The sequence below is a fragment of the Mauremys reevesii genome, linkage group 20 (genome assembly GCF_016161935.1).
Source record: "Mauremys reevesii isolate NIE-2019 linkage group 20, ASM1616193v1, whole genome shotgun sequence".
In the NCBI taxonomy this organism is placed as follows: domain Eukaryota; kingdom Metazoa; phylum Chordata; order Testudines; family Geoemydidae; genus Mauremys; species Mauremys reevesii.
Genome location: NC_052642.1, coordinates 3,879,773 through 3,903,328, shown reverse-complemented (window position 1 = coordinate 3,903,328; position 23,556 = coordinate 3,879,773). Strand labels below are relative to the sequence as shown.

The 23,556-nt window shown below is 57.8% G+C and overlaps 1 protein-coding gene across 8 annotated transcripts in view; it reads right to left on the bottom strand.

The window, feature by feature from the left end:
* Positions 1-23,556, bottom strand: part of ELN (elastin) — a 91,112-nt gene that overhangs the window by 47,135 nt on the left and 20,421 nt on the right. For 5 of the 8 annotated variants that reach the window (XR_005590160.1, XM_039508143.1, XM_039508142.1 and 2 more), the window contains exons 3-12: positions 22,841-22,906; positions 22,196-22,228; positions 17,532-17,567; positions 15,955-16,053; positions 15,237-15,305; positions 15,054-15,122; positions 14,926-14,973; positions 9,154-9,225; positions 8,769-8,798; positions 8,433-8,504 (exon numbers count right to left, since the gene is read on the bottom strand). Coding sequence is in view for 7 of the 8 variants with exons in the window: in XM_039508143.1 (XP_039364077.1) it covers positions 8,433-8,504; positions 8,769-8,798; positions 9,154-9,225; positions 14,926-14,973; positions 15,054-15,122; positions 15,237-15,305; positions 15,955-16,053; positions 17,532-17,567; positions 22,196-22,228; positions 22,841-22,906 (594 nt within the window). In the remaining variant the exon portion in view is untranslated. The remainder of the gene's footprint in view (positions 1-8,432; positions 8,505-8,768; positions 8,799-9,153; positions 9,226-14,925; positions 14,974-15,053; positions 15,123-15,236; positions 15,306-15,954; positions 16,054-17,531; positions 17,568-22,195; positions 22,229-22,840; positions 22,907-23,556) is intronic. The other 3 variants (XM_039508145.1, XM_039508144.1, XM_039508146.1) reach the window with 3 other exon arrangements.

The window sequence follows — 23,556 nt, the reverse complement described above, 5'->3', positions numbered from 1 at the left end:
TCTCTGCCTGGGATGGGAGGCTTGCTTCCAGCTGCACTGTAGACACACCCTAGAAAAGACAGTCATTTCCTGTTCAAACAGCCAATGGAAAGGGCGGACGCTGCCTAGGCTGGAAATGGGGATATTCAAATAGCCGATATATGTGGCTGCAGCAGGGTGATTTCTGCCTCTTCAGGTAAGCCATAGAAAAGGCGATAGCTGTCTAGTCAATTAACCCAGAGAAAGAGCTGGCAAGGCGGAGGCCAATAACCCACTGAAAGAGCAATCTCTACTGAATCAAACAGCTGATAGTAAGGCCAAACAATGCCTCGTCAAAACACCAATCAAGTCATTGCTGCCCATTCAAATAACCATACAAAGGGCGATCGCTGCCCAGTCAAATAACTCACAGAAAGGGCCAGAGCATCATATTCAAATAACCCACAGAAAGAGAGCTAGCATCAGGGTCGGCTTTAGGCTGATTCCCCCGATTCCCCGGAATCGGGCCCCGCGCCTTAGGCATCTTTTTAATTTAAAAAATTTTTTTACTCACCCGGCAGCGGGGTGTATGTGTCCGCTCTGGATCTTCGGCAGCATTTCAGCGGCGGGGGGTCCTTCGGTGCCGCAGAAGACCCGGAGCAGACCCCCCACCGCCGAAGTGCCGCCAAAGCCCCTGACTGCCACCAGGTATTCGAATTGGGCCCCACTGTTCAGAAAGCCGGCCCCGGATAGCATCCAAGCCAAATGACCAATGGGCTATTGACACCTAATCAAATATCCTATAGAAAGGCTGAGTGTATCATATTCAAATATCCTATAGAAAGGGTGATTGCTGATTATTGAAATAACTCACCGAAAGGACGATCAAAGTGTGGTCAATTAAACAGCAGAAAGGGTGATCCCTTTCAAATAACTGATAGAAACCGTGCTCGCTGCCTATTCAAATAACCATAGGAAGAGCAATCACTATCTAGTCAAATACCTCACATAAAGGGCTTTCGTCACTTACTCAAATAATGATGGGAGTAATTTATAAAAAGGCAATCACATAATATTCAAATAGCTTTAACAGGACGATTGCAGACTAGTCAAATAACTTAGAGAGGGTGATCGCTATAGAAATGGAAACTGATGCCTAGTCAACTAAACCATTGAAAGGGCAGACTCTGCTTATTCAGATTACTGATGGCAATGGCAATCGAGGCCTAAGCTAATAACAAACAGAAAGAGCTATCGACACCTGGTCAAATAACCCACAGAAAGGGTGAAAGCTGCCCATTCAAACAAGTTGTAGGAAGGTCGACGGCTGCCTAGTCAAACAGCTAATACACAGAGCGATTGCTACTTACACATAGAAAGGGTGATCACTGCTTAGGGCACTGCGTACACTACAGCGCTTACAGCTGCACCAATCCAGCTGTAGTACTGCTAGTGCCGAGGGGAGAGAGCTCGCCCATCGACTTAATTAATCCACCTCCAATGAGCAGCGGTAGCTATACTGGCATGAGAAACTCTCCTGCCGACATAGCATTGTCCACGCTAGCACTTAGGTCGGAGTAACTTACATTGCTCGGGAGGCTGGCTAATTCACACCTGTGAGCAACACAAGTTGTACCGACCGAAGTTGTGGCGTGTACGTAGCCTTAGCCAAAGAACTGATGGAAAGGGTGATTTCTGCCTACTCAAATAACCATAAAAAGGATGATCCCGGCCTACTCAAATGACACACGGAAAGGGCAAACACATCTCATTCCGTTATCACTGCCTATGGAAATAACCCATAAAAAGGGTGATGATGAGGACAACCTATTGAAATAACCAATACAAAGAGCGATTGCTGTTCTTCAAAAGGCCGTTGCTACCTAGTCGTTCGCTGATCGCTGCCAACTCAAATAGTGGACAGGAAGGGCAATCAGTGCGTAGTCAAATAAACAATAGAAAAGACAATGGTTTCTGATTCAAATAACCAAAAGAAGGGAAATTGCTTCCTCTTCAAATAACCATAGAAAGGGGGACTGACCCTTAGTCAAATAAGTGACAGAAATGTCAATCAACATCAACTGAAATAACTGTTAAAAAGGTGACTTCATTCTATTTTAAAATAACCCATAGAAAGGGCAATAGGTGCCTATTCTATTAACCACAGAACAGGTGAGGCATCCTAGTCAAATAACCAACAGAAAGAGCACCTGAGGCCTCGTCAAATACCCATAAAAAGGGGGATTGAGGCCTAGACAAATACCCATAGAAAGGAGGATTGAGGCCTCGTCAAATACCCATAGAAATGGGGATTGAGGCCTAGACAAAGAACCCATAGAAAGGGGGATCATATCCTATTCAAATAAGCCTATGGGAAAGGCAATTGATACCTAGTCAAGGTAGAACCCTTGCTGCCTATTCCAATAATCATAGACGAGGTGAGTGCTACTGTCACACAGCTATACCCCAAGGAGGAATCCCTTCAGTGTGCCAGAACTCAAAGGGGTCCCACTCCTCCTTCAGGGTAGACCATGTGGCCTCAACACCTTTGAGACTGAGCCTCTGGGCTCTAGCACTCCTGTTTCACACCATAGCTCTAAGATAGACTCCAGTTCTGAGACTTTCTGTTCTCTTCAGGGATCAATGAACCTCAGCAGGTATTTGCAGTGACACCAGGCAGCCTTTTCAAAACAAAGACGTGTTTATTAGTCAACTGGCATGCGACCTTGGGAAGTCCTTAGGATACAATAAAGAAGCAAAGGTTAAGGCATAGTCCATACCGGCTAAAGCAGAGGTGGGGAACCTTTTTTCTATCAGGGGTCATTGACCCACAGAAAAAATCAGTTGTGGGCTACACACAGACCCATGGGGGCAGGGAGGGGGAGGCTCAGGGCTTCCCCTAGGCTCCTGGGTGGGGCCAGAAACAAGGGGTTCAGGATGTGGGAGGGGGCTCCGGGCTGGGGCAGGGGATTGGGGTGTGGAAGGGGGTGAGGGCTCTGGCTGTGGGTGTGGGCTCTGGGAAGTGCTGGGGATGAAGGTTTGGGATGCAGGAGGGGGCTCCGGGCTGCGGCCAAGGGGTTTGGAAGAGGTTCAGGGTGGAGGCTCCAGGAGGAAGTTTGGGTGTGGGAGGGCGGTCAGGACTGGGGCAGGGGGTTGGGGTGTGGGATCTGAGAGGGAATTAGGGTGTGGGAGGGAGTTCCAATCTGGGGCAGGGGGTTCGGGGTGTGGACTCCGGCCAGACGGCGCTTACCTCTGTTGGTTCTCAGTTGGCAGCGCAGCAGGGCTAAGCCAGGCTCCCTGCCTTCCCTGGCTCCTGGTTGCTCCCAGAAATGGCTGCCATGTCCAGCCCCCAGGCAGAGGGGCCAGGGGGCTTTGCGCAGTGCACACTGCCCATGCTCACAGGTGCTGCGCCCACAGCTCCTATTAGCCGTGGTTCCCAGCCAATGGGAGCTGTGGAGCCGGCACTGGGGGCAGGGACAGCGCACAGAGTTTCCCTGATCGCCCCTGCTCCTTGGGGCCACAGGGTCATGTCGGCGCTTCCGGGAGCTGGAGCCGACCTTATCTTCTACCCACAGCGGGGCAAGCCAGCGCTCGTGGCTCCAGCCCCACGGGGGGTGCCAAGGCTCCGGGCTTATGGCTCCGGTGCGGAGACTTGCTGCGGGCCATATAAAATGAAGCAGCGGGCTGGACCCAGCCCATGAGTTGTAGGTTCCCCACCCCTGGGCTAAAGCCAGGGGTCCCTTGACCATCCTGCTCTAGGACCCATCTTGGTTTCTTTTCAGCCAGTTTCTGACCCTTGTCTGTCAGTCCCAGGTCAGACCTATATCTAGAGCCCTGCTTGGATACAAAATTTGTATTCACATCAGATCTGTGATCCACAAAAATCGTCCGCGGATTTGCAGGGCTTTACCTGTGTTTCTCAAAAGACCAGTTCTTATCCTAGCCTCTGGTCACCTCTTGGTCCATTGTCCTCCTGCAGGACACTTACTGAGTTCACATGTTCTGCCTGCTGGAGTTTCCCCATTGTTATGCATCAATTGTTCGGTCCTTGGGGTTCCCATTGTCTTTCTGGATCCTCTATCGATAGGAGTCAGTTTCAGCCACAACAACACATTCATATCACCCCAGGCAGTTGCATGACCCAAACACCTCATGGACCCTGCTTTGCCCTGGGAGCAGCATTTGAACCCTTCTGCAGTTGCAATCCCTAGTCGAGTAAGTCCTGTCATGCATCTCATTCATCAGAAAACTCCCATTGCTCACAGCTACCTAGTCAAATGACCCATAAAACAGGTTCAGATAACTTCCTGTTCAAACAGCCACAGAAAGAGTGCTTTCTGCCTACTCAAATACTGACAGAAAGAGTGACTGGGGCCTATTCAATTAATCCACCAAAATTGCTGCCTATGGAAACACCCTCTAGAAAGTGTCATCACTATCTGGTCTAATAACCCATAGCAAGAGCAATTGCTGTTTATTCAAACAACCCACAGAAGGTGTGATCGAGGCCTAGCCACAGTAGCCGACTGAGGCCTATTCAATTCGACTGGAGTTTTTGTACCAGGGAGTTTCACAAGAGTAATGGCTAGAGTCAAACCTTCATTTCCAGGCCTGGAGCTTGCAGGTGAAGACCCAGAATCCTTGTTCTCAGGGCAGTGGCCCTTTATAAGTGGGACAGTCTATATTCCGCCCTATGTTAGACGGAGGTCCAACTAGATGATCCCAATGGTCAAGCTATGAAGTCTATGAATAATCACCAGGACACAAGATGATGCCTCCCACCACAAGGAAGCTGACAACTTCGAAAATATCAGCTGGTGTTAAATGTGCTTGATGGGGCAGCTAGCCCACCCAGACCCACTCCTACCACCCACAAAGAGACACATTTTGTGAAAAATGTCTTACTGTATCAAGCCTGGGGACTTTTGCCCTTCGACCCCTATTTAGGCACCCAGAAAAGTTTCCTGATTCAGTCTGGCCAACTGCAAGTATTCAGAAACAACAAGTCAGGCCCAAACCCCATAAAATCAGGAGACTGGCTTAAAAATAAGCCATGCGGAGGGTTCACAGGCAAGGGGAAGCTGGCGAAGCTGAGCTCAGAGCCTGTGAGATCATGGGAGACTTTAAACAACACTCAGTAGGGTGAGACTCATGCTAAAATGGCAGGAGTTTATAGTGCAGGAGTAGCACTCACCAAACTAGACTGCCTGGGAGAAAAAGCCCTTCTCCCTGCCCAGCCCCAGGTGCCTGGGTGTGGGGAGCGACCCCAGCACTCCGACATGGGCTGCTGCATTTCTGTGGAGGGCTGAGCAGAGAAGCAGAGGGACAGCGCTTGGTGGGGAGCCTGGCAGCATGGGGAGGGGGGAGGGAGTGCTGCCTGGAGCAGGGAGATGCTGAGAGCATGGCTCCCTGGTGGGGCTATCTCCTGAGATTTATTAATGGTGGCTCCCCAGTAAGTGGGTCAGCTGGCGGCAGGGCTGCGTCTGGGCTCTGGGCCACTGGTGGGGCTGTGCTGCAGAAGAAGCCAGGTGCTGCCTCAGCCATACATTGATGGCTTGCTCGTTAGCACCAGGCACCCCATCAAAGAAAGTCTGGGGCAGCAGCTAGGCGGCGGAAGCCGTGCTGTGGGGGAGACGCCAGACAGCTCTGGGAGAGATCTCACTGAGCGGTTCTTTGGCTTCCCAGGAATCAGCAGCCTGGGCTGCTCAGGAAGAGAAGGGCCCTAACGAGTGTAACTCTGCCTCTGCGGGAGGAAGTCGGCCTGGTTCAAGTATTTCTGCCTCTCACTGCGATGGGCCCCAGTGGGGGAATCTGGCTGGTCTGGCGAGGAGTTTCACACTGCACTGCCCTGTCTGTCTGGGACCCTGCCCAGCACCAGGGGCTCTCGAGGCCAGGGTCACCTCTCTCCAGGGAGGCTGCTACCAAAGAAGCAGTTTGTAACCATGGAAACCAGTTATCCTCAGAGATAGGGCTTAAGAACTACCCCTTGCTAACAGCCCTGTGGGAGCAGCTTCCCTGGCCTGGCTTTGACCCCCTTCCTCCCGTCCCCCTCGGCGGCGTCTGCTGCAGAGTCCTGGATCAGCATGTTGCACAATAAACCTTGGCAACAGCACGTTTCCCCAGCCTGCCAGTAGAGACATTGCAGCGCTCCCAGGGCCTATGGGTTCAGGCTGCTGGGGCTGGGACCCACGCTACCTGCAGCAGCTCCCAGCCCTCGCCTGCGTGTCTCTGGACAGCCCAGCCAAGGCACGCACCTGACATGTCCCCGGCCCTGCGCTCGCATTCTCCCGCTCATCTCCTGGGGAGTAGGGGTCTCACCTCCATATTACCCTCGCCTACACTACTGTTCCCCTCCACTCCCGGCAGACGCAAGGAGCCAGCCCTGCTCCCCACAGGCAGACAGAGGGGGCACGGACTGGTGTCCTCACACATGGGAGGCATGGGTGGCAAGTTTGTAGAAATTTTGGTGGTGCCCAGAACCCGCCCCCCCCAACTCCGCCCCCCCAAACTCTGCCCCCACCTGCCTAAGGCTCTGGGCGGAGTTTCGGGGGGAGGTATGGGGTGAAGGTCCTGGGCTGGGGATTAGGGTGCAGGAAGCGTGCAGGCTTTGGGATGGAGTTTGGGTCCAGGCTCTGGGCTGGGGGTGGGGATGTAGGAAGGGGTGAGGGGTGCAGGCTCTGGGAGGGAGTTTGGGTGCTGGGTGCAGGCTGTGGGCTGGGGCAGGGCATGGGTGTGCAGGAGGGGGTGAGGGGTGCAGGCTTTGGGACGGAGTTTGGGTGCAGGCACTGGCCTGGGGTGGGGCGTAGGAAGGGGGAGGTGGTGCACGCTCTGGGAGGGAGTTTGGGGATAGGAAGGAGTGCAGGGTGAGGGCTGTGGGGCTGAGGATGAGGGGTTCATGCTGTGGGGGCTCAGGGCTAGGGCAGAGGATTGGGGTGCAGGGGATGAGGGCTCTGGCTGGGGCTGGGGATGTGGGGTTCATGATGCAGGAGGGGGCTCAGGGCTAGGGCAGAGGTTTGGAGTGTGGGGTGAGGGCTATGGGGCTCATGATGTGGGGACTCAGGGCTGGGGCTGAGGATTAGGGTGCGGGCGGATGAGGGCTCCGGCTGGGGCTGAGGATTAGGGTGCGGGGGGGATGAGGGCTCCGGCTGGGGCTGAGGATTAGGGTGCGGGGGGGATGAGGGCTCCGGCTGGGGCTGAGGATTAGGGTGCGGGCGGATGAGGGCTCCGGCTGGGGCTGAGGATTAGGGTGCGGGCGGATGAGGGCTCCGGCTGGGGCTGAGGATTAGGGTGCGGGGATGAGGGCTCTGGCTGGGGATGAGGATTAGGATGCTGAGGATGAGGGTCAGGGGGGGGGGAGGGCTCCGGCTGGGGATGAGGATCAGGGTGCGGGGATGAGGGCTGTGGCTGGGGATGAGGATTAGGTGCGGGGCGGAGGGCTCTGGCTGGGCCTGCGGGGTTTGGGGCGTTGGGGAGGCTCAGGGCGAGCGCGGAAGGGCAGGGTAAGGGTAGCCTGCCTTGCCATTAGTGAAGGGCAGGCACTAGGACCCTGCGGCAGCAGACAGCTGTTCTGCCCGAAGCCTCCAGCAGCACAGAGCAGGCAGGGGAGAGGCGCGTGCTGCTTTTTTGTCAGGCAGGGACGCGGCAGGGTGGGGGGGACACGCAGGAAGAGGGGTGGCAGGCGGGGGGCTGGGACCTGCTTCAGGCAGGGACGCGGCGGGGCCGGGGGTGGGGTGAGAGACCCGCGAGGGCCGGGGCCTGATCCAGGCAGGGCCGGGGGAGAGACCCAGCTCCAAATATTGCTGGAGCAGGGCACCCGGCCCTGAATATTCCTGGAGCCCGGGCACCGCACACATATATAACCTGCCGCCTATGATGGGAGGCTAAAGCTAGGTCCCTGGCCAGATGATGCCTGAGCCCAGCAGCTCTCACGGACTTCCAGGCAGGCCACTTTCTAGGTGCTACTATGGATTGGGGGCTAATGTTGGAACTGTCACCCGCGGATCTGCCAGCAGCAGCCCTGGAGTAAAAGTTGCACCAAATATGAACATGATTGTACAGCACCGAGCGCAGTGTGGCCCTGGGCTAAGCGCTGCAGTAATACAAATAATAGAGAAGAAGGCTATAGGACCCAAAGGAAAGGAAGAGCTGGTAACATGTATTGCCAGCCTCTCTGTGCCTCCCCCTTCCCCTGCCCCCTCCCTGCTCTAGCAGAGAGTTCAGTGCTGTCCATTCCTTCCTGGGCTCGCCCTGGGCACAGGTCTTTCCTGCTTCCACATGCCGGCGCTCAGGGTCAGGGCGGGGTGGCTGCCCCGGGGACGGCAGGAAGGGCTGGGGCTCAGGTTCAGGTCTAAGTGCCGTGGGAAAGACGGGGCTCAGCTAGCGGAAATCCCCCAGCTGAGCAGCAGCAACTCCCGCTCTCCCCAAAGGCAAAGCTAGGGAAGGCTTGCCCACTCCTGCCCAGCCCGGCTACTTACCTGGGAGCTTGGGGGCTTTGATGGGATATCCCAGAGGGACGCCGGGCTGCTGGCCCCCGAAGCCTCCAAATCCTGAAAGACAACAGCAGAAACTCTCAGGCGAATGCCCAGTGCTCCGTGAGCCCGCCACCAGCCGAAGGGCACCAGGGATGTCTGTGGGGTGTCCAGAATCCCAGAGTAAGAACAGAGCAGAGCAGGAAGCAACATGAGGGCAGAGCTGGGGGCTCTGAGACCCTGACTGCAGCATGGGCAGGCCCTGAGGCTCTACAGACATCACTTGGGTATATGGATCATGCAAATGAAAGCTGCAGCAGGCTGGGAAACCAAGCAACTCACCGGGAATTCCTGCAAGGGCTCCTGCTGCTCCTGTTAAAGAGAGAAACCGGTACATGAGCCTCACAGCCAGCCAATATGGGACTGAGCTAGTCCATACAGGCCTGAGCTGGTCCATGTGGGTCCATGCGGGTCCATACAGGCCTGAGCGGGTCTATATGGGCCTGAGACAATCAATGTAGGCCTCCACCTCACCCAAGTCCTCCCTACACCCTGTGACAACTCCAGGAAAATGTGCCCTCTCCCACCCCGTGCACTCTTGGCATGATGAAGAATTCAGCCTCCTATAATCTTTGGCCAGCCCTGGCCGCCCACCCCAGCCCACACAGAAGCCATGGCAGCCCCCACCCCACTGGTACCTGATACTCCCTGGGGAAGGGCAGCATACCTGGGGCTTTTGCCTTGACTCCAGTCCCAGTGGGCACACCAGGCAGGACGCCTATGCCAGGGTAACGGACCCCTACAACACAGTGCAGAGGGAGCCAACTGAATGCAGGGCAGGGACACCCCCAGTGACAGCCCCACCAGCCCCCCTGCATCGCATTGTGGGGCCGACTGCAGGATGCACCCACCCCTGTCCCAACGCAGGCTGTGGGACTGCGAGCCAGGCACCTGTCTGTGCCCCGATCCCTGCTCTGTCCCAACTCCCACTGAGTGGCTGCTCTGTTCACTGGGTCAGATCCTGTCACTTCCTATCTCCTGCAGTCTTGCTCCCCTTCCCCATTCCCATCCTTCTGTCTCCTCCTGATCCACGTGACCCTCAGTGCCCAAAGGGGTCACTGTCTGTAGCTACAGTTGTTTCGGGGGCTGGCAAACTTACTACACAGAACACACTGTTGTCATAATATTTATCCAAAAAGGATCTTGCAAGGTATCATATGGACCGGTGACACTGGTCATTGATGTTGCATGATGCCCTTATATTTAGTGCATAAGATTATGGAGCTGTGCTGGAAATACGGTACTATACTCTGTTTAGACCAAGCAATCCAAGCAGGGTGGGTAACGTCTGTCCTAGCCAAAGGAATGCTGGTTTGCCTGTCTGCCTGTGTCTCCAGTGTCACTGAGCAAGGCCATGCCAGAGACAATGGAGATACACTTGCATCTGAGTAACAGGACAAGCCCATTGAGAGAGAATCACAGAATCATAGAATCTCAGGGTTGGAAGGGACCTCAGGAGGTATCTAGTCCAGCCCCCTGCTCAAAGCAGGACCAACCCCAACTAAATCATCCCAGCCAGGGCTTTGTCAAGCCTGACCTTAAAACCTCTAAGGAAGGAAATTCCACCACCTCCCTAGATAACCCATTCCAATGTTTCACCATCCTCCTAGTGAAAAAGTTTTTCCTAATGTCCAACCTAAACCTCTCCCACTGCAACTTGAGACCATTACTCCTTGTTCTGTCATCTGAGAACTGAGAACAGTCTAGATCCATCCTCTTTGGAACCCCCTTTCAGGTAGTTGAAAGCAGCTATCAAATCCCCCCTCATTCTTCTCTTCTGCAGACTAAACAATCCCAGTTCCCTCAGCCTCTTCACATAAGTCATGTGCTCCAGCCCCCTAATCATTTTTGTTGCCCTCCGCTGGACTCTTTCCACATCCTTCTGTAGTGTTGTGCCCAAAACTGGACACAGTACTCCAGATGAGGCCTCACCAATGTTGAATAGAGGGGAATGATCACGTCCCTCGATCTGCTGGCAATGCCACTACTTATACAGCCCAAAATGTCATTAGTCTTCTTGGCAATAAGGGCACACTGTTGACTCATATCCAGCTTCTCGTCCACTGTAACCTCTAGGTCCTTTTCTGCAGAACTGCTGCCTAGCCACTTGGTCCCTAGTCTGTAGCAGTGCATGGGATTCTTCCTTCCTAAGTGCAGGATTCTGCATTTGTCCTTGTTGAACCTCATCAGGTTTCTTTTGGCCCAATCCTCTAATGTGTCTAGGTCACTCTGTATCCTATCCCTACCCTCCAGTGTATCTAACACTCTTCCCAGTTAAGTGTCATCTGCAAACTTGCTGAGGGTGCAGTCCACACCATCCTCCAGATCATTAATGAGCGGGATGAGAGGACAGCAGGGCACCAGCTTCCTGGAGTACAAGCACAAGGGAAGGAAGCTTCATCTGGGGCAGGGGTAAGCAAACTACGGCCTGCGGGCCAGATCCACCCTGCGGGATTGCCCCCCGTGGTGCTGCGGGCCCCGTGCCGCTTTCAGCAATGGCCGGCCCAATGTCCCTGCGGCCCCCGGGCCCTTGCCTCCAGGTACGTCCCCCGAAGCTCCCATTGGCTGGGAATGGGGAACCACAGCAGCAGCCAATGGGAGCTTCAGGGGAGGTATCTGGAGGCAAGGCAAGGGCAGAGGGATAGCTCAGTGGTTTGAGCATTGGCCTGCTAAACCCAAGGTTGTGAGTTCAATGCTTGAGGGGGCCACTTAGGGATCTGGGGCAAAAATTGGTCCTGCTAGTGAAGGCAGGGGGCTGGACTCTATGACCTTTTGAGGTCCCTTCCAGTTCTAGGAGATTGGTATATCTCCAATTATTATTACCAGAGCACGGGGAGCCCTCCACCCCTCCTCCTCCTCCAGGGGCCACAGCATTTCCAGGAGCAGGACAGGGCAGGCAGACAGGGAGCCTGCCCTGGCCCTGGTGCATGCCACTGGCACCCAGGAGCACAAACCCCTTCTGCACCCTACCTTGCACCCCAACTCCCTGCCCTGAGCCCCCTGCTGCACTTGGCACCCCTCCTGAGCCCCCTCATACACTCTGCCCCAATCCCTTGCCCTGAGCCCCTTCCTGCACACTGCCTCAGCCCTGCATACAATTTCCCCACCCAGATGTGGAACCTCAGCCCAAAAATTTGCCCATCCCTGATCTGCGGAAACACTTCCCAAGAACACATTGCTGAGGTTTGCTGGATTATAAAAGGGAAGAAAGGGGACTTGGTTACTCATCACTTAGGGGACAAAGTTCTGTGCATGGTGGGTCCTCCTGCCTGAGGGGCTGGAGATGCTGGTAGCTGGAAGTAAGTGAGAAAGCTGCTCAGGCAAAGACTGTAGCTTGCTGGAGTGAAGATTTGCTCACTAGAAAGCAAATTATTCTTGTTTTGTTTGTAACCAGACCTGTCCCTTTTTCTCTTGCTCAGTATCATTTAAACACCTGTCCCTTATTAGCAGGGATAGCTCAGTGGTTTGAGCATGGGCCTACTCAGCCCTGGGTTATGAGCTCAATCCTTGAGGGGGCCACTTGGGTATCTAGGGCAAAATCAGTACTGCTAGTGAAGGCAGGGGGCTGGCCTCGGTGACCTGTCAGGGTCCCTTCCAGCTCTATGAGATAGGTGTATCTCCATCTATTTAGATAGGTATAACCCATCTCAGTGCTGGGTGCTGAAGGCAGGTGGAGAATCTCAGCTGAGCCTCTTTGGAGGCAGCTGCCTTGGTAATTTCTGTGCATGGCCAGTGATGGGGCTGGACTCTGCAGAGATGTCTCTGGGGATCTTGGGCCCTGGGGTTCCCTTAATGTCACCTGGAAGGCTCATTTAAGGCTGGCAGTCTAGAGAAGTTTGCTGGGGAGGTGGGCGGACTGGCGTGGAAGGGAGCTGACACAGTCTAAGCTCCAGCAGGGCTCTCCTCCTCTAAGGCAGAGGGGTAACACAGAGGCTTGTGGTTCTGAGTGCCCTGAGGAAAGTGTCACACCCTTCCCCTCCCCTGCCCTCTCATTTCCTCCTCTCTCTCCCTGCCCCAGTGCTCCTGGGATGGATGGACCAATTCCTACAGGGGCAGGAAGAGAGATGTGTCCCCTCTGCACGCTAGGGCTGCGCTCAGTGTCTGGGATGCATGATATGCCCCTATCCACTTGCCTTCTTACAAGCCACACCAAGCTGGGCCATTCTAAAGCAGAGAGCATATCTAGGTGCCTGGGCCACATCTACAACCAGTGGACAGGGAGGGGCTTGGGAGATGGGGCCTGGGTTCAAAGGCTCTTGTTCTGATCCAGTCCAGGTGAGGGAGACTGGCTGGCTTAGGGGGTGGAGAATGGGACTCTGGGCCTTTTAGGGGGCAAAAGCTCTCATCTGGTCCCTGCGGGGCTGAGGGTGGGCAGTGGCTGGCTCCAGGGAATCGGGGATGGGAGGTGGGGTTTTTCTCCTCGAGGGTGCGAATCTAACCCCCGATGGCAGTAACCAGAGACTGTTCAGGGTCTCCCGTGGCCCTGGGGAGGGGAGGGAGTCGGACTCCTGGTGCTAGGCACTGAACAGCCCAAGCAGCCATGCCCTGAGGTGGTCGTGGGGGCAGCTTGCAGCCGATGTTGCTCTCATGGGCAGCATTAGAATCATAGAATCATAGAATCTCAGGGTTGGAAGGGACCTCAGGAGGTATCTAGTCCAGCCCCCTGCTCAAAGCAGGACCAAACCCAACTAAATCATCCCAGCCAGGGCTTTGTCAAGCCGGGCCTTAAAAACCTCTAAGGAAGGAGATTCTACCACCTCCCTAGGTAACCCATTCCAGTTCTTCACCACCTACTAGTGAAAAAGTTTTTCCTAATATCCAACCTAGACCCCCCCCCTCTGCAACTTGAGACCATTACTCCTTGTTCTGTCATCTTCTACCACTGAGAACAGTCTAGATCCATTGGCACACAGGTCTCCCAGCAGGTGGGCAGGCCCAGGGGCTCCTCCCCTGTGAATGTGCAATAGGAGCCCAGCACACCCCACAGTGGAAATGGCCCAGCAGGCCCCTGCTCCCACACCTGCAGGCTTGTGCAGGGCATGGGGGTGCTGCATTTTCTCACACACACTCCCTCCCCATTAGAGCTGGGATTCCCAGGGCCTGGAGCCCTGTCCCCAGGAATTCCACCCCGCTCTTTGCCAGGCCTGTGGCAACGCCAGCTGCCGTCTCTCACCCCGTGTCTCTCCTGCACCCCCTTCACGGCGGCCACTGAGCGCTCTGGGGTTCACAGCCCCAGGCAGAGGTGGAGGCTTCCAGGGCCCTGATCTTTCCCACCCCACCCCCCAGCTCGGGGATGGGGGGAACTGCACCGGGTATCCCTGGGGATATAAGCCACTGGACTAGACAAGGGCACTGCCGTGTTTTCCATACAACCCCCCGCCCTGACATTTTCTAAGCTTTGCTGCCAGTGCTTGCCCCACGCCAGCACTTTGCCTCTACCCCCACCATGGCTTGGTCTCCATAGCAGCCGCCTGGGGGAGCCTGGGCCGTCTCCACACAGAACAGCGGCACCAATTCCAGCAAGCGATTTCAAACCCACCTGTGGCCTCTTTGCATTTGGGAGGAGCTAAACCCAAACAGCCCCTGTCCCCCCCCCACGCCCCAAACCCAAACAGCCCCTGTACCCCACGCCCCAAACCCAAACAGCCCCTGTCCGCCCCACGCCCCAAATCCAAACAGCCCCTGTCCCCCACGCTCCAAACCCAAACAGCCCCTGTGCCCCCATTCCCCAAACAGCCCCTGTCCCCAGGCCCCAAACCCAAACAGCCCCTGTCCCCCCAGGCCCCAAACCCAAACAGCCCCTGTCCCCACGCCCCAAACCCAAACAGCCCCTGTGCCCCCATTCCCCAAACAGCCCCTGTCCCCCAGGCCCCAAATCCAAACAGCCCCTGTGCCCCCCATTCCCCAAACCCAAACAGCCCCTGTCCCCCCACACCCCAAACCCAAACAGCCCCTGTGCCCCCATTCCCCAAACAGCCCCTGTCCCCAGGCCCCAAACCCAAACAGCCCCTGTCCCCACGCCCCAAACCCAAACAGCCGTCCCCACGCTCCAAACCCAAACAGCCCCTGTCCCCCCCATTCCCCAAACCCAAACAGCCCCTGTCCCCCCCATTCCCCAAACAGCCCCTCTCCATCCCACGCCCCCAACCCAAACAGCCCCTCTCCACCCCATGCCCCAAACCCAAACAGCCCCTGTCCCCCATGCCCCAAACCCAAACAGCCCCTGTCTCCCCCGCCCCAAACCCAAACAGCCCCTGTCCCCCACGCTCCAAACCCAAACAGCCCCTGTCCCCATTCCCCAAACCCAAACAGCCCCTGTCCCCACGCTCCAAACCCAAACAGCCCCTGTCCTGATGGACAGGGGGCACTGCCACTGCTGGGTCCCTCGGCCACAAACTCCATCAGCAGAGCCCAGTACCAGGGCCCGGCTGCTGCTCACCTGTTCCTGGGAGCACGCCGCCCGGGAACACACCTGGAATGCCAACACCTGCCAGCCAAGAAAGGAGGAGCAGTGACTGTCTGTCCAGCTGCATGGTCCCTCCCTTCCCAGCCTTCTCCGTCACCTACCTGGTATCTTGGCAGGTTTCCCTCCAGCACCTACTCCTGGCTGCACCCCAGTCTGGGGCACTACAGCACCTGCAGGAGAGCAGAGGCCATGAGCACTGGACCAGCGGACAGCATGGCAGGCCGCTGCTCCTCTCAGGGCATGGCACGGGGCACTCAGAGTTGTGCCCAGGGGTGACACCTTACCTGTGGAGACCCCAACACCGCCGGGTCCACCCACACCGCCGACTCCGCCCACTCCGCCCACACCAGCACCTGGTTACGAAAAGGAAGTTCTGAGCCACAGTGCACAGCGAGCTCCCAGCAGGAGACCGGATCCCTGGGTATTTCAGGCCCAGCCATGGGCCCCGTGCCCAGCTCCAGCGGTGCGGGGGAAGGTCAGCCTCAGTGGGCACTCTGCTGCGGGCTTCCCCACGCTGCCCTCCCGCCGATGGGTGACATCCAGTGTGAGCTTCCCCTCACTGTCCCACAGGCCGCAGGAGTGACAGCCTCTGTTGCATCAGATAGGGAGAGGCCTCCCTGAGCCTGGGCAGCAGGATCCCAGCCTGTCTGGTGCCAGGCGCGGCACACCCAGCTCTGCGCTCCCTATGCACCGACTCCTAACTCCAGCCAGTGCACTCGGCTCAGCACGTGGCCCACGGGCACAGTCTCCACTGGGCCCACTCCTGCCCCTTCGCCCCCAGCTCCCTACCCCACCCCCAGGGCCAGCTCTAGCCCAAGAGACCAGCGCCTCTCATGTGCCGCTTCACGCCTGGCTGGAGACCAGGCCCTACCCCAGAGAAGGCAGGAACCCCAGGGCTCATGGCAAGAGAGCAAGGTGAGGGGGGCAGCGGGCACCAGGGAGGGGCAGGGGCATGCAGGCACCCTGGATAACCCCCTGCACTAGAAAGTCATGTGCACTCACCAGCTTTGGCAGCAGCTTTATAAGCTCCCAGCCCAGCCCCCGGGTAGAGGCCGCCCGGGTAGAGGCCGCCCGGGTAGAAACCTGGCTGGACGACACCACCTGCCAGGGAGAAGGAGAGTTAGCTGTGACCCGGGGATTCACCCCTGCCCTGGGCCCCCCACTGCCAGCTGTGCTGTTCCAGGCCAGTGCCCTGGGTCTGCACTGTCTCAGGGGCTGGGGGGAGAGTGGGAGGCGGGATCCCCCACTGCCACAAGACTCATGGCAGGGGGAGGGCAACCCGGCCTCAGGGCTGCTCCAGGGACCGAACTGGACCCTGCCAGCTCTGCAGAGCGGAGACACAAGCAGCCTCCCCTCATCCCCACCCTGGGGACTTGGCCATGTCTCTGCCCTCCTGCCTGGGTCAGAGAGGGGCGCCCCTGTAAATCAGGGCCGTGTGCTTGGAGTCATACAGCAGCAGTATTCTGAGAGCCATCAAGGGCTCGACTCCATCCCCAGCGGGTCTCCAGGGCACCTGTCAGCGGGCGTCGGGTTGAGCCCATGTGGAGGGAGCGGGACCGCCTCCTTGGAGGACTCATGCTGGTGTGGCTGCGAGTTTCCTAGTGAGTCCCTGCTCCCGGCAGACTGGAGTGAAAACAAGGTCTCAGCACCAGCTGAACTGTGTAGGGGAGCCCAGGGCTGGGACTGCAGGGCAGGAAGAGGGTGGGCACTGGCAGAGCTGTGGGGGGAGCCCCAGACTGGGACAGCTGGGGGCTGTGCTCAGGATTAAGGTGTATCAGTAGATCTATGGGGGGAGCCCTGGGCTGGGATAGCAGGGGGGCTGCTGGAGTGAGCAGACTGTTCCTCCCTGCTATTATACGATCATTTTCTCCCCTTTTCCATGTCTGCCCAGACTCTTTAACTCCCACCGCATCCCCTGCCCAGCTCTGCCCCTCTGTACCTGTCGGCCCGTGTCGCTGACCACGTTTCTCCCCATGCCAGCCTTGACCCCCTGCCCCACAAGTATCTCTGCGCTCTCCTCCATGCTCTCTGCCTTATCCCTTGGCACCCTCACCCTCTGCTCCATGCAGCCCCTGGTAGGGACCCAGCTGGCCAACCACAGCCAAGCTGGGCTGCAGACAGTTAAAAGATCCCGAGATGGTGTGGAGCATCCAGCTGTCCTGTGGCTCCGCGAAAGGCGGGCCCCATCCCTGCTCCCTGCCCCATGTGCTCATGCCCGTGGAGTGGGAGCCAGACCTGGAGTGCCTGGCACAATGGGGCTCTGACCCTGATGGGGGGGCTGAGGCTGAATCCCCATTTCTCAAGGCTGGGAACAGCCCCAGTTCACTGGGCCCCACAGCTGTGAGGAAGCCTGGCTCCCCAACCCCCACGCACTGCGAGGTTGTCCAACCCCCTTGGCAGCCTTGGCACATCTCAGCGCCTGTCTCTGAGGCTTGGGCAAACGGGAATCAGGAGAGGCGCACAAGGATCTGCCGTGTGCGCTGTACGCAAGGGAGTGCCTTGGGTGAGGGGTCCCATGCCAGCCCCTCCGGGGCAGGGCTCAGCCTCCCCAGAGAGCCCCTAAGAGTCAACGCACTCACCTGGCTGCAGGCCAAGTGTGCCGAGTCCCCCGAGGCCTGGAAAGAGAAGATTGGTGAGAAGGGGCACAGGAGGACGGCTGCTGGGTAAGGAGGGAAGGCTGGCGGCAGGCACAGGAGATGGGGGCAGTTAAGCTCGGCCCAGTTATTTCAGCCAGGCTCTGAGTAGACACAATAGTAGTGTTCAGGTCCACTGTTTCCAGCTGCCACCTCTGGGACTTGCTCTTTCCCCGAAGGCAGTGAAGGAAGGCCTGGGAAGGACGCGGGCTTTACTCTCCTCCCACGGCCCAGTTCCCAGAGGGGCTGGCTGCCTGCACAAGGCAGGGGCGGGCACTGGTGCCCAGCCTGAGCTCTGCACCCCTTCTGCAGCACACGCACTGGCTGGTTTCCATGCTGCCACACTGGGCAAAGGATTTAAAGTGCCGGATGTGTCACCTGGGAGAGGCTGGAGCACTACAATCTCACCCAGCCCCATGCCAGGGGAAGGCCAGAGAAATCCTCCACTAAGACAACTCCCAGGTGGTGATGTCTGTGTGGGTGTGAATGGTTCTAGCCCATTCAGCCACACTCAGCTGGAGCCAGTTGGCACGAGGGTCCAGTGGCCAGCAGCCTGTTCTGCCTCTTGGAGAGGCAGCTCGAACACTGGCCCTTGGAACTAGAGCCATGGGACTGCTGGAGCCTAGAGGCTCCCTTGTGCCCTGGGATTTCTCTGCCTCCCAGGCTGGGGAGCGGGAGTGACTGGGGCCAGCTCCAGTCTGTCTTGGAGGCTGCCCCCCGGGCTCCCAGAATTCCAGCTTTCGTTTAGATAACAAGGGAGTCTCTCTCCCGCATGGCTGCCGGGGTAACTAGAACCATGCACCCCGAGTGTAACCAGTGCAGGGACTCCGCAGGCCAGAAGGGACCAGCTAGTCTGACTGTCACGGAGTGTGGGGGAGACCAGGCCCTGCACCCCCGGCTTCCTGCGATTCACCGGGACTCTCAGCCAGCCAGTGACACAGAAGGTTTATTTAGACGACTGGAACACAGTCCAAACCAGGTCTTGCCGGTACAGACAACAGGACCCCCTTTAGTTAGGTCCATCTGGGAGCCCCAGGGAGGCCACAGCCCTGTTGGTCGGGGCGCCCCTCTTTATTTCCCAGCCAGCTCCAAACTGAAACTCCCTTCAGCTGTCTCCTTTCTGGCCTTCCCACAGCTCCTTCCCCAGCCTTTGGGTCCTTTGTCCAGTTTCCTGGGCAGAGGTGTTACCTGGCCTCCAAGCCCCCTTCTGAGTTCTCATGTTACATGCTCAGGTATCCTCCCTTCCCCAATGCAGCCAGTCCCAGGAAAACTCCCCTGAAACCTTCCCAGGTTAATACTCCCCACTCAGCATTCAAATAACACATCAAGAACATTCCCACTTCGTCACACTGACCTCCTGCATAACGCAGGCTGGAGACCTGTCCCTAAATCATTCCTAGGGCAGAGCTTTCGGAAAAACACCCACTCCTGAGCTACACTTCCCCAGTGCTGGAGAATCCCCCATGCTAGGGTGAACATATTTCCCAAAGGGAAAACAGGACAACCCCAGCTGCTTGTCTGAGCCCCACCCTTTCCCCTGCAAGGCTGTTGCTGGTCGCTGAAACCCTGCTGCCCCACCCCCCTGCATGCTGGAGTGCTGCCTCCCCCCACCAAGCCCTCCCTCTCTCTGCACGGGGCTGGCATCTCCACTCGCCCCCCACATGTTCTTTTGCACTGCACCCCTGAGCAAGTTGGCAAGAGCGAGCGGGACAAATGGCCACTTCCACAAAAAAAGTCAGGATGGCCAGGACAGGGCTTAAAAAAGGGACTGCCCCGGCCAAAACGGGATGTATGGTCACCCTACCCCATGTCCCTTGGTAAAATTGTTCCAGTGGCTAGTTATTCTCACGGTTAAACATTTACGCCTGATTTCCATTCTGAATTTGTCTAGCTCCAACTTCCAGCCCGGGGAGTATGTTGGATCTTTCTCTGCTACACTGAAAAGCCCATTGCTAAGTATGTTTTCCCCGTGGAGACGCTTAGACTGTGAACTAGTCACCGCTGAACCGTCTCTGTGCTCAGACACTGCGTGAGTCTGCAGAGAGCCTGAGCAAGAGCATTGTGTGGGCCACCTGCCTCTCTTCCTTTCCAGCCGCTGCTGGCCTGGAGCCTCAGGAGGAGCAGCACTGGTAACTAGTTCCTTGCGGCCGCAGCACACAGGAATGGAGAGGGGCTGGATCCTTGCTTTTGGCTCCTCAACGGGTGGTGCTTGCGGTGTGGGAGGAGCTTTGGAGAGTCACTTCCCTCCCCTCGTGTGCCCTGGGGTGAGGAGCTGGTGCAATGAGATGCGAAGCGCCCTAGGAGCAGGGCAGGGATAACGAGAACAGCTGCACACTGGGGCAGCTGGAGTGGCTCCCTGCCCCGCCCTGCTGTGCCCATCTGTCTCTCCTCCATCACTCTGTGTCCCATCCCTGCCACCTGGGCTCCGTCCCCCCCATGCCGCAGGAGGCAGCGATGGGACTGGATCTGAAATGTTTACGAGTGTGGAGCAAGTCGCTCTGGCTCAGGACTTTGATGCCTTCCAACATCTGTGCCTAATCATCCGCTCGCTCCCTCCAGGCACAAATTCCACTGCCCTTGGCTGAAGGCGGCTGCCAGCACTCAGGCTGGGCCCGCACAGCTCCATACCGTTTGGGTTTCATTACCCACAAACACAGGCCTTGTTTTTCTTTCCACACACTGAAATCGGAGACCTGCCTTGCCAGGGACACCCGCGGAGACGCAGACGCACAGGCCCAGGGGCCAATCGCATTGCTGCTCACCTAGGCTCTGGGCAGGGCCAAGGTTGGACGGGCAGTCTGACCTGGGAGTACCCCAAAGGGGTTGGAGCCTCCTGGCCCCACTCAGACGGGCCCCTGGCAGCTGGGTGATCTCCAGCCCCAGTCCCCGGGCCTGACGCAGTATCTCTCACCTGCCTCCCAACATGCCAGGGGCCCAGCCCCCTTCCTTCCTGCCCCCTCCCTAGCAACCAGAGGAGCTAGGACCCAGCTGCATGCCCCTGATCTGGTGATGACACACACCCTGGCCCAGCCATCCCACAGGACAACACAGTGATGACACATGCGCTGGCCCAGCCCAGGGGCCAGCGCAGTGATGACCAAACACACTGGCCCAGCCTGGCATTGCAGAGGGCCCCATGATGAGACGTGCGCTGGCCCAGCTGTCTCACCGGACGGCAGGGTGATGACACGTGCACTGCCATGCCTCTTGAAGTAAGTGTGGGTCCATCCTACAACAACCAGATGATTCCTCAGCAACTCCATCCACAGCTAGAGGGTGTCTCCAGGCACCATCGCAGCCTTGGGACAGCCTCTCACCCCACAGGGCTGAAGCCATGTCTAGCCATACCAGAGAGGTTTCTGGGAAGCACCCTGCCCAGCTGACCCCACTGCAGGCATTGCAGGGGAAAGGCTGGGCTAGGCAGGCTGGGCACTGCCATCTGTGGGACCTGAGCAGGCTCCTGGTGGCCCTATGCTGAGCCTCCTGCAGGCTGCATGTCTCTCACTGTAAATGGGACCCTCTGCCCCACAGATGCCTCCTGCTCCAGGGTGGGGTTTGCCTGAGCAAAGGCACCTGGCTGGTCGTTTGGCCTGGCACTGAATCCTGCAAGGCGGAGAGAGGCTCTGCCAGCTTTCCAGGGCACAACCTCCTGGCAGCCGCTGGATTTGGCATGGGGCTGACATTACTGCAGCTTTACATCTGCCCTGAGATGGGCACAACTGACTTGGAGCTCCTGAGCTCTGTCCCTAGCGCCAGGATGGCTGACTTACAGACAGACATGGACAGACAGGCTGGGGGAGCCAGGATCCTCTCCCGGCACTAGGGCTCTGCATGCAGCAGTTCCCCCGGCGGTTCTGGGCACCAGGGAGTGATGGGATCTGGTTCAGTCTCCTGGAGTTGGCATTTAACTTCAGGCTAGCTGAGGCCTGACATGCCTTCACCAGGCCTCGCTGGCAGCGGACGAGGCTGCCTGGAACCAGTGCCCAGGGGCTGCCAGGCCCTGAACCAGCTCTGCCGTGGCCTGGGCCTTCCTCTCATCAAGGCATTGGCTGCCACTCTGCTCCCTGCGGAGCGGGGACAGTGCCAGCCAGGGCCCCAGCACCACACCTCATGCCAGTGCTGCAAGGGGCCAGCCCAGGGTATGAAGGAGGCCAAGGCCACCCAGCCTTTCCTTTCCCACACGAGAACCCGGTGAGTTCTCTGCTCCCAAGGTGCCCGCCGGCGTGAAGCCCTGCGTTGGACACCAGGCATGGAAAGCAGTGGTCCCAAAGCATTGGGGGAGGAGGCAGGGACAGCTGGCAAAGCAGGGAACTACCGAGTGTGGGAGGGGGTCTGAGCTGGGGCAGTGTGATGTGCTGGCACGGGCGCCATCAGGATACAGCGAGCAGGGCTGAGGCTGGGAGGCGAAAGGCAGCTGCAGAGGAGTCGTGTTTGTCAAGGCAGTGTCCTGAGTGGTGACCCCCCACTCAGCCCCATGCAAGAGAAGCAAGGGCAGCAGCAGATGGGAAACCCCTACATGTCCATGCCTGGCTTCTGCCGAGCCCTGCCCCTAGCAAATGGAGCCCTGCACTGTCCAGCCGAGAACCCACAGACAGGGAGACGTCCCTTACCTGGCTTGGGAGGTTTCGCGCCAACACCGAACCCTAGAGAAAAGCAAGAGCCCAATGGATGTGGTGAGTCTGGTGGTTTGGAGGGAGATGCATAAGGTGCCACCCAGCCCCTGGCCTCGGGAAATTGTGTCACACAGGTGGCTGGCCTGGCGCCACAGGGATGAACCTGGCACACTGGCCATGCACCTCTGGTCAGAGAACCGCCCCTGTACTGCCCCACCTGAGAGCCAGACACATGGGTTCGAAGGCCCCACGAGGCTGGTCTCCTGGACAGCATGGGTCTGAGAACTTCCCTGACTTGATCCCTAAGTGGCTGGAGCAGAAGCTTCCAGACATTAGTCTGCGAGACCAAAGGGCCCTCCCCCTGGAGAATCCAACAGCACTGCAGAAGAGGGCATGGGCCACCCTCTTTGGTTATGGGGGGACGCTGTAGCTCAGGAAGCAGATGCCTCCACACCAAGGTGAAGGACTCACTACGGGTGCTTCTGCACACGGGGCGAGGGGGAGCCGCTGTCTGGTGCCCCCATACCCAGGAGAAGTGCTTGCTCCCAGGGACTCAGCCAGCAGCAAGCTTGCTTGCCAGCCACTGCTGCCTCGGGCCAGGTAGGTGGGGACTGGGGTTGTGTATCTCAGGGCAGCACTCACCTGCACCCCCGAGTCCAGCTCCAGCCCCTAGGCCTCCTGCTCCCAGGCCTCCAACCCCAGCAGCTCCTGCAAACAGCAGCACATGCTCAGCACCCTCCCCTCCAGCCCTGCCCGCATCATGGCTTTGGAGTAATCAGTACCCGCGGGTGTAGCCCTGAGAGCTGCCATCCCTGGGCTTCCACCCCACCACGCTCCAGCCCAGAGCCACAGGAACAAGAGCCAGGAAGACGTGGGCAGCTGGTCCCCTGCCAACTTGGGGTAGGACTGCCCGAGAGAGACCCCTCTTTCCTGTGAAAGGTTGCTGCAAGCACCTTGCTGAAGGTCACTGCCTCTGTCGGCCCCAGCCCCACCTGGTCAGGGCTGCAGGCTGTGGCTCTAGCTACGCAGTGAGACGGCTCCTTTCCAGCGCGCTCCGCAGCAGGGACAGCTGCAGCAATCCTGCACTCTCAGTAGATGGTGCTGCAGAGCACAGAGTCCCATCACGGCCCAGCACAGGGGCTGAGCCCTGATCTACATAGGGACGGCAGTGCCTAGTCCAGGATTTAGGCACCCAAGTCCCAGCTCTAGTCCCCTCTGCAATCCACAAAGCTCCTGCTCATGCCTGGAGGTGCCTAAACTCTCAGCACCTAAGTTTTAAGGGTTAAAGTTCCCTCAGTTCCTAAGTTTCTGCATCTGGGTAACTGCTGCCTTCTCTAGGCACCTGACGCCCACCTGCT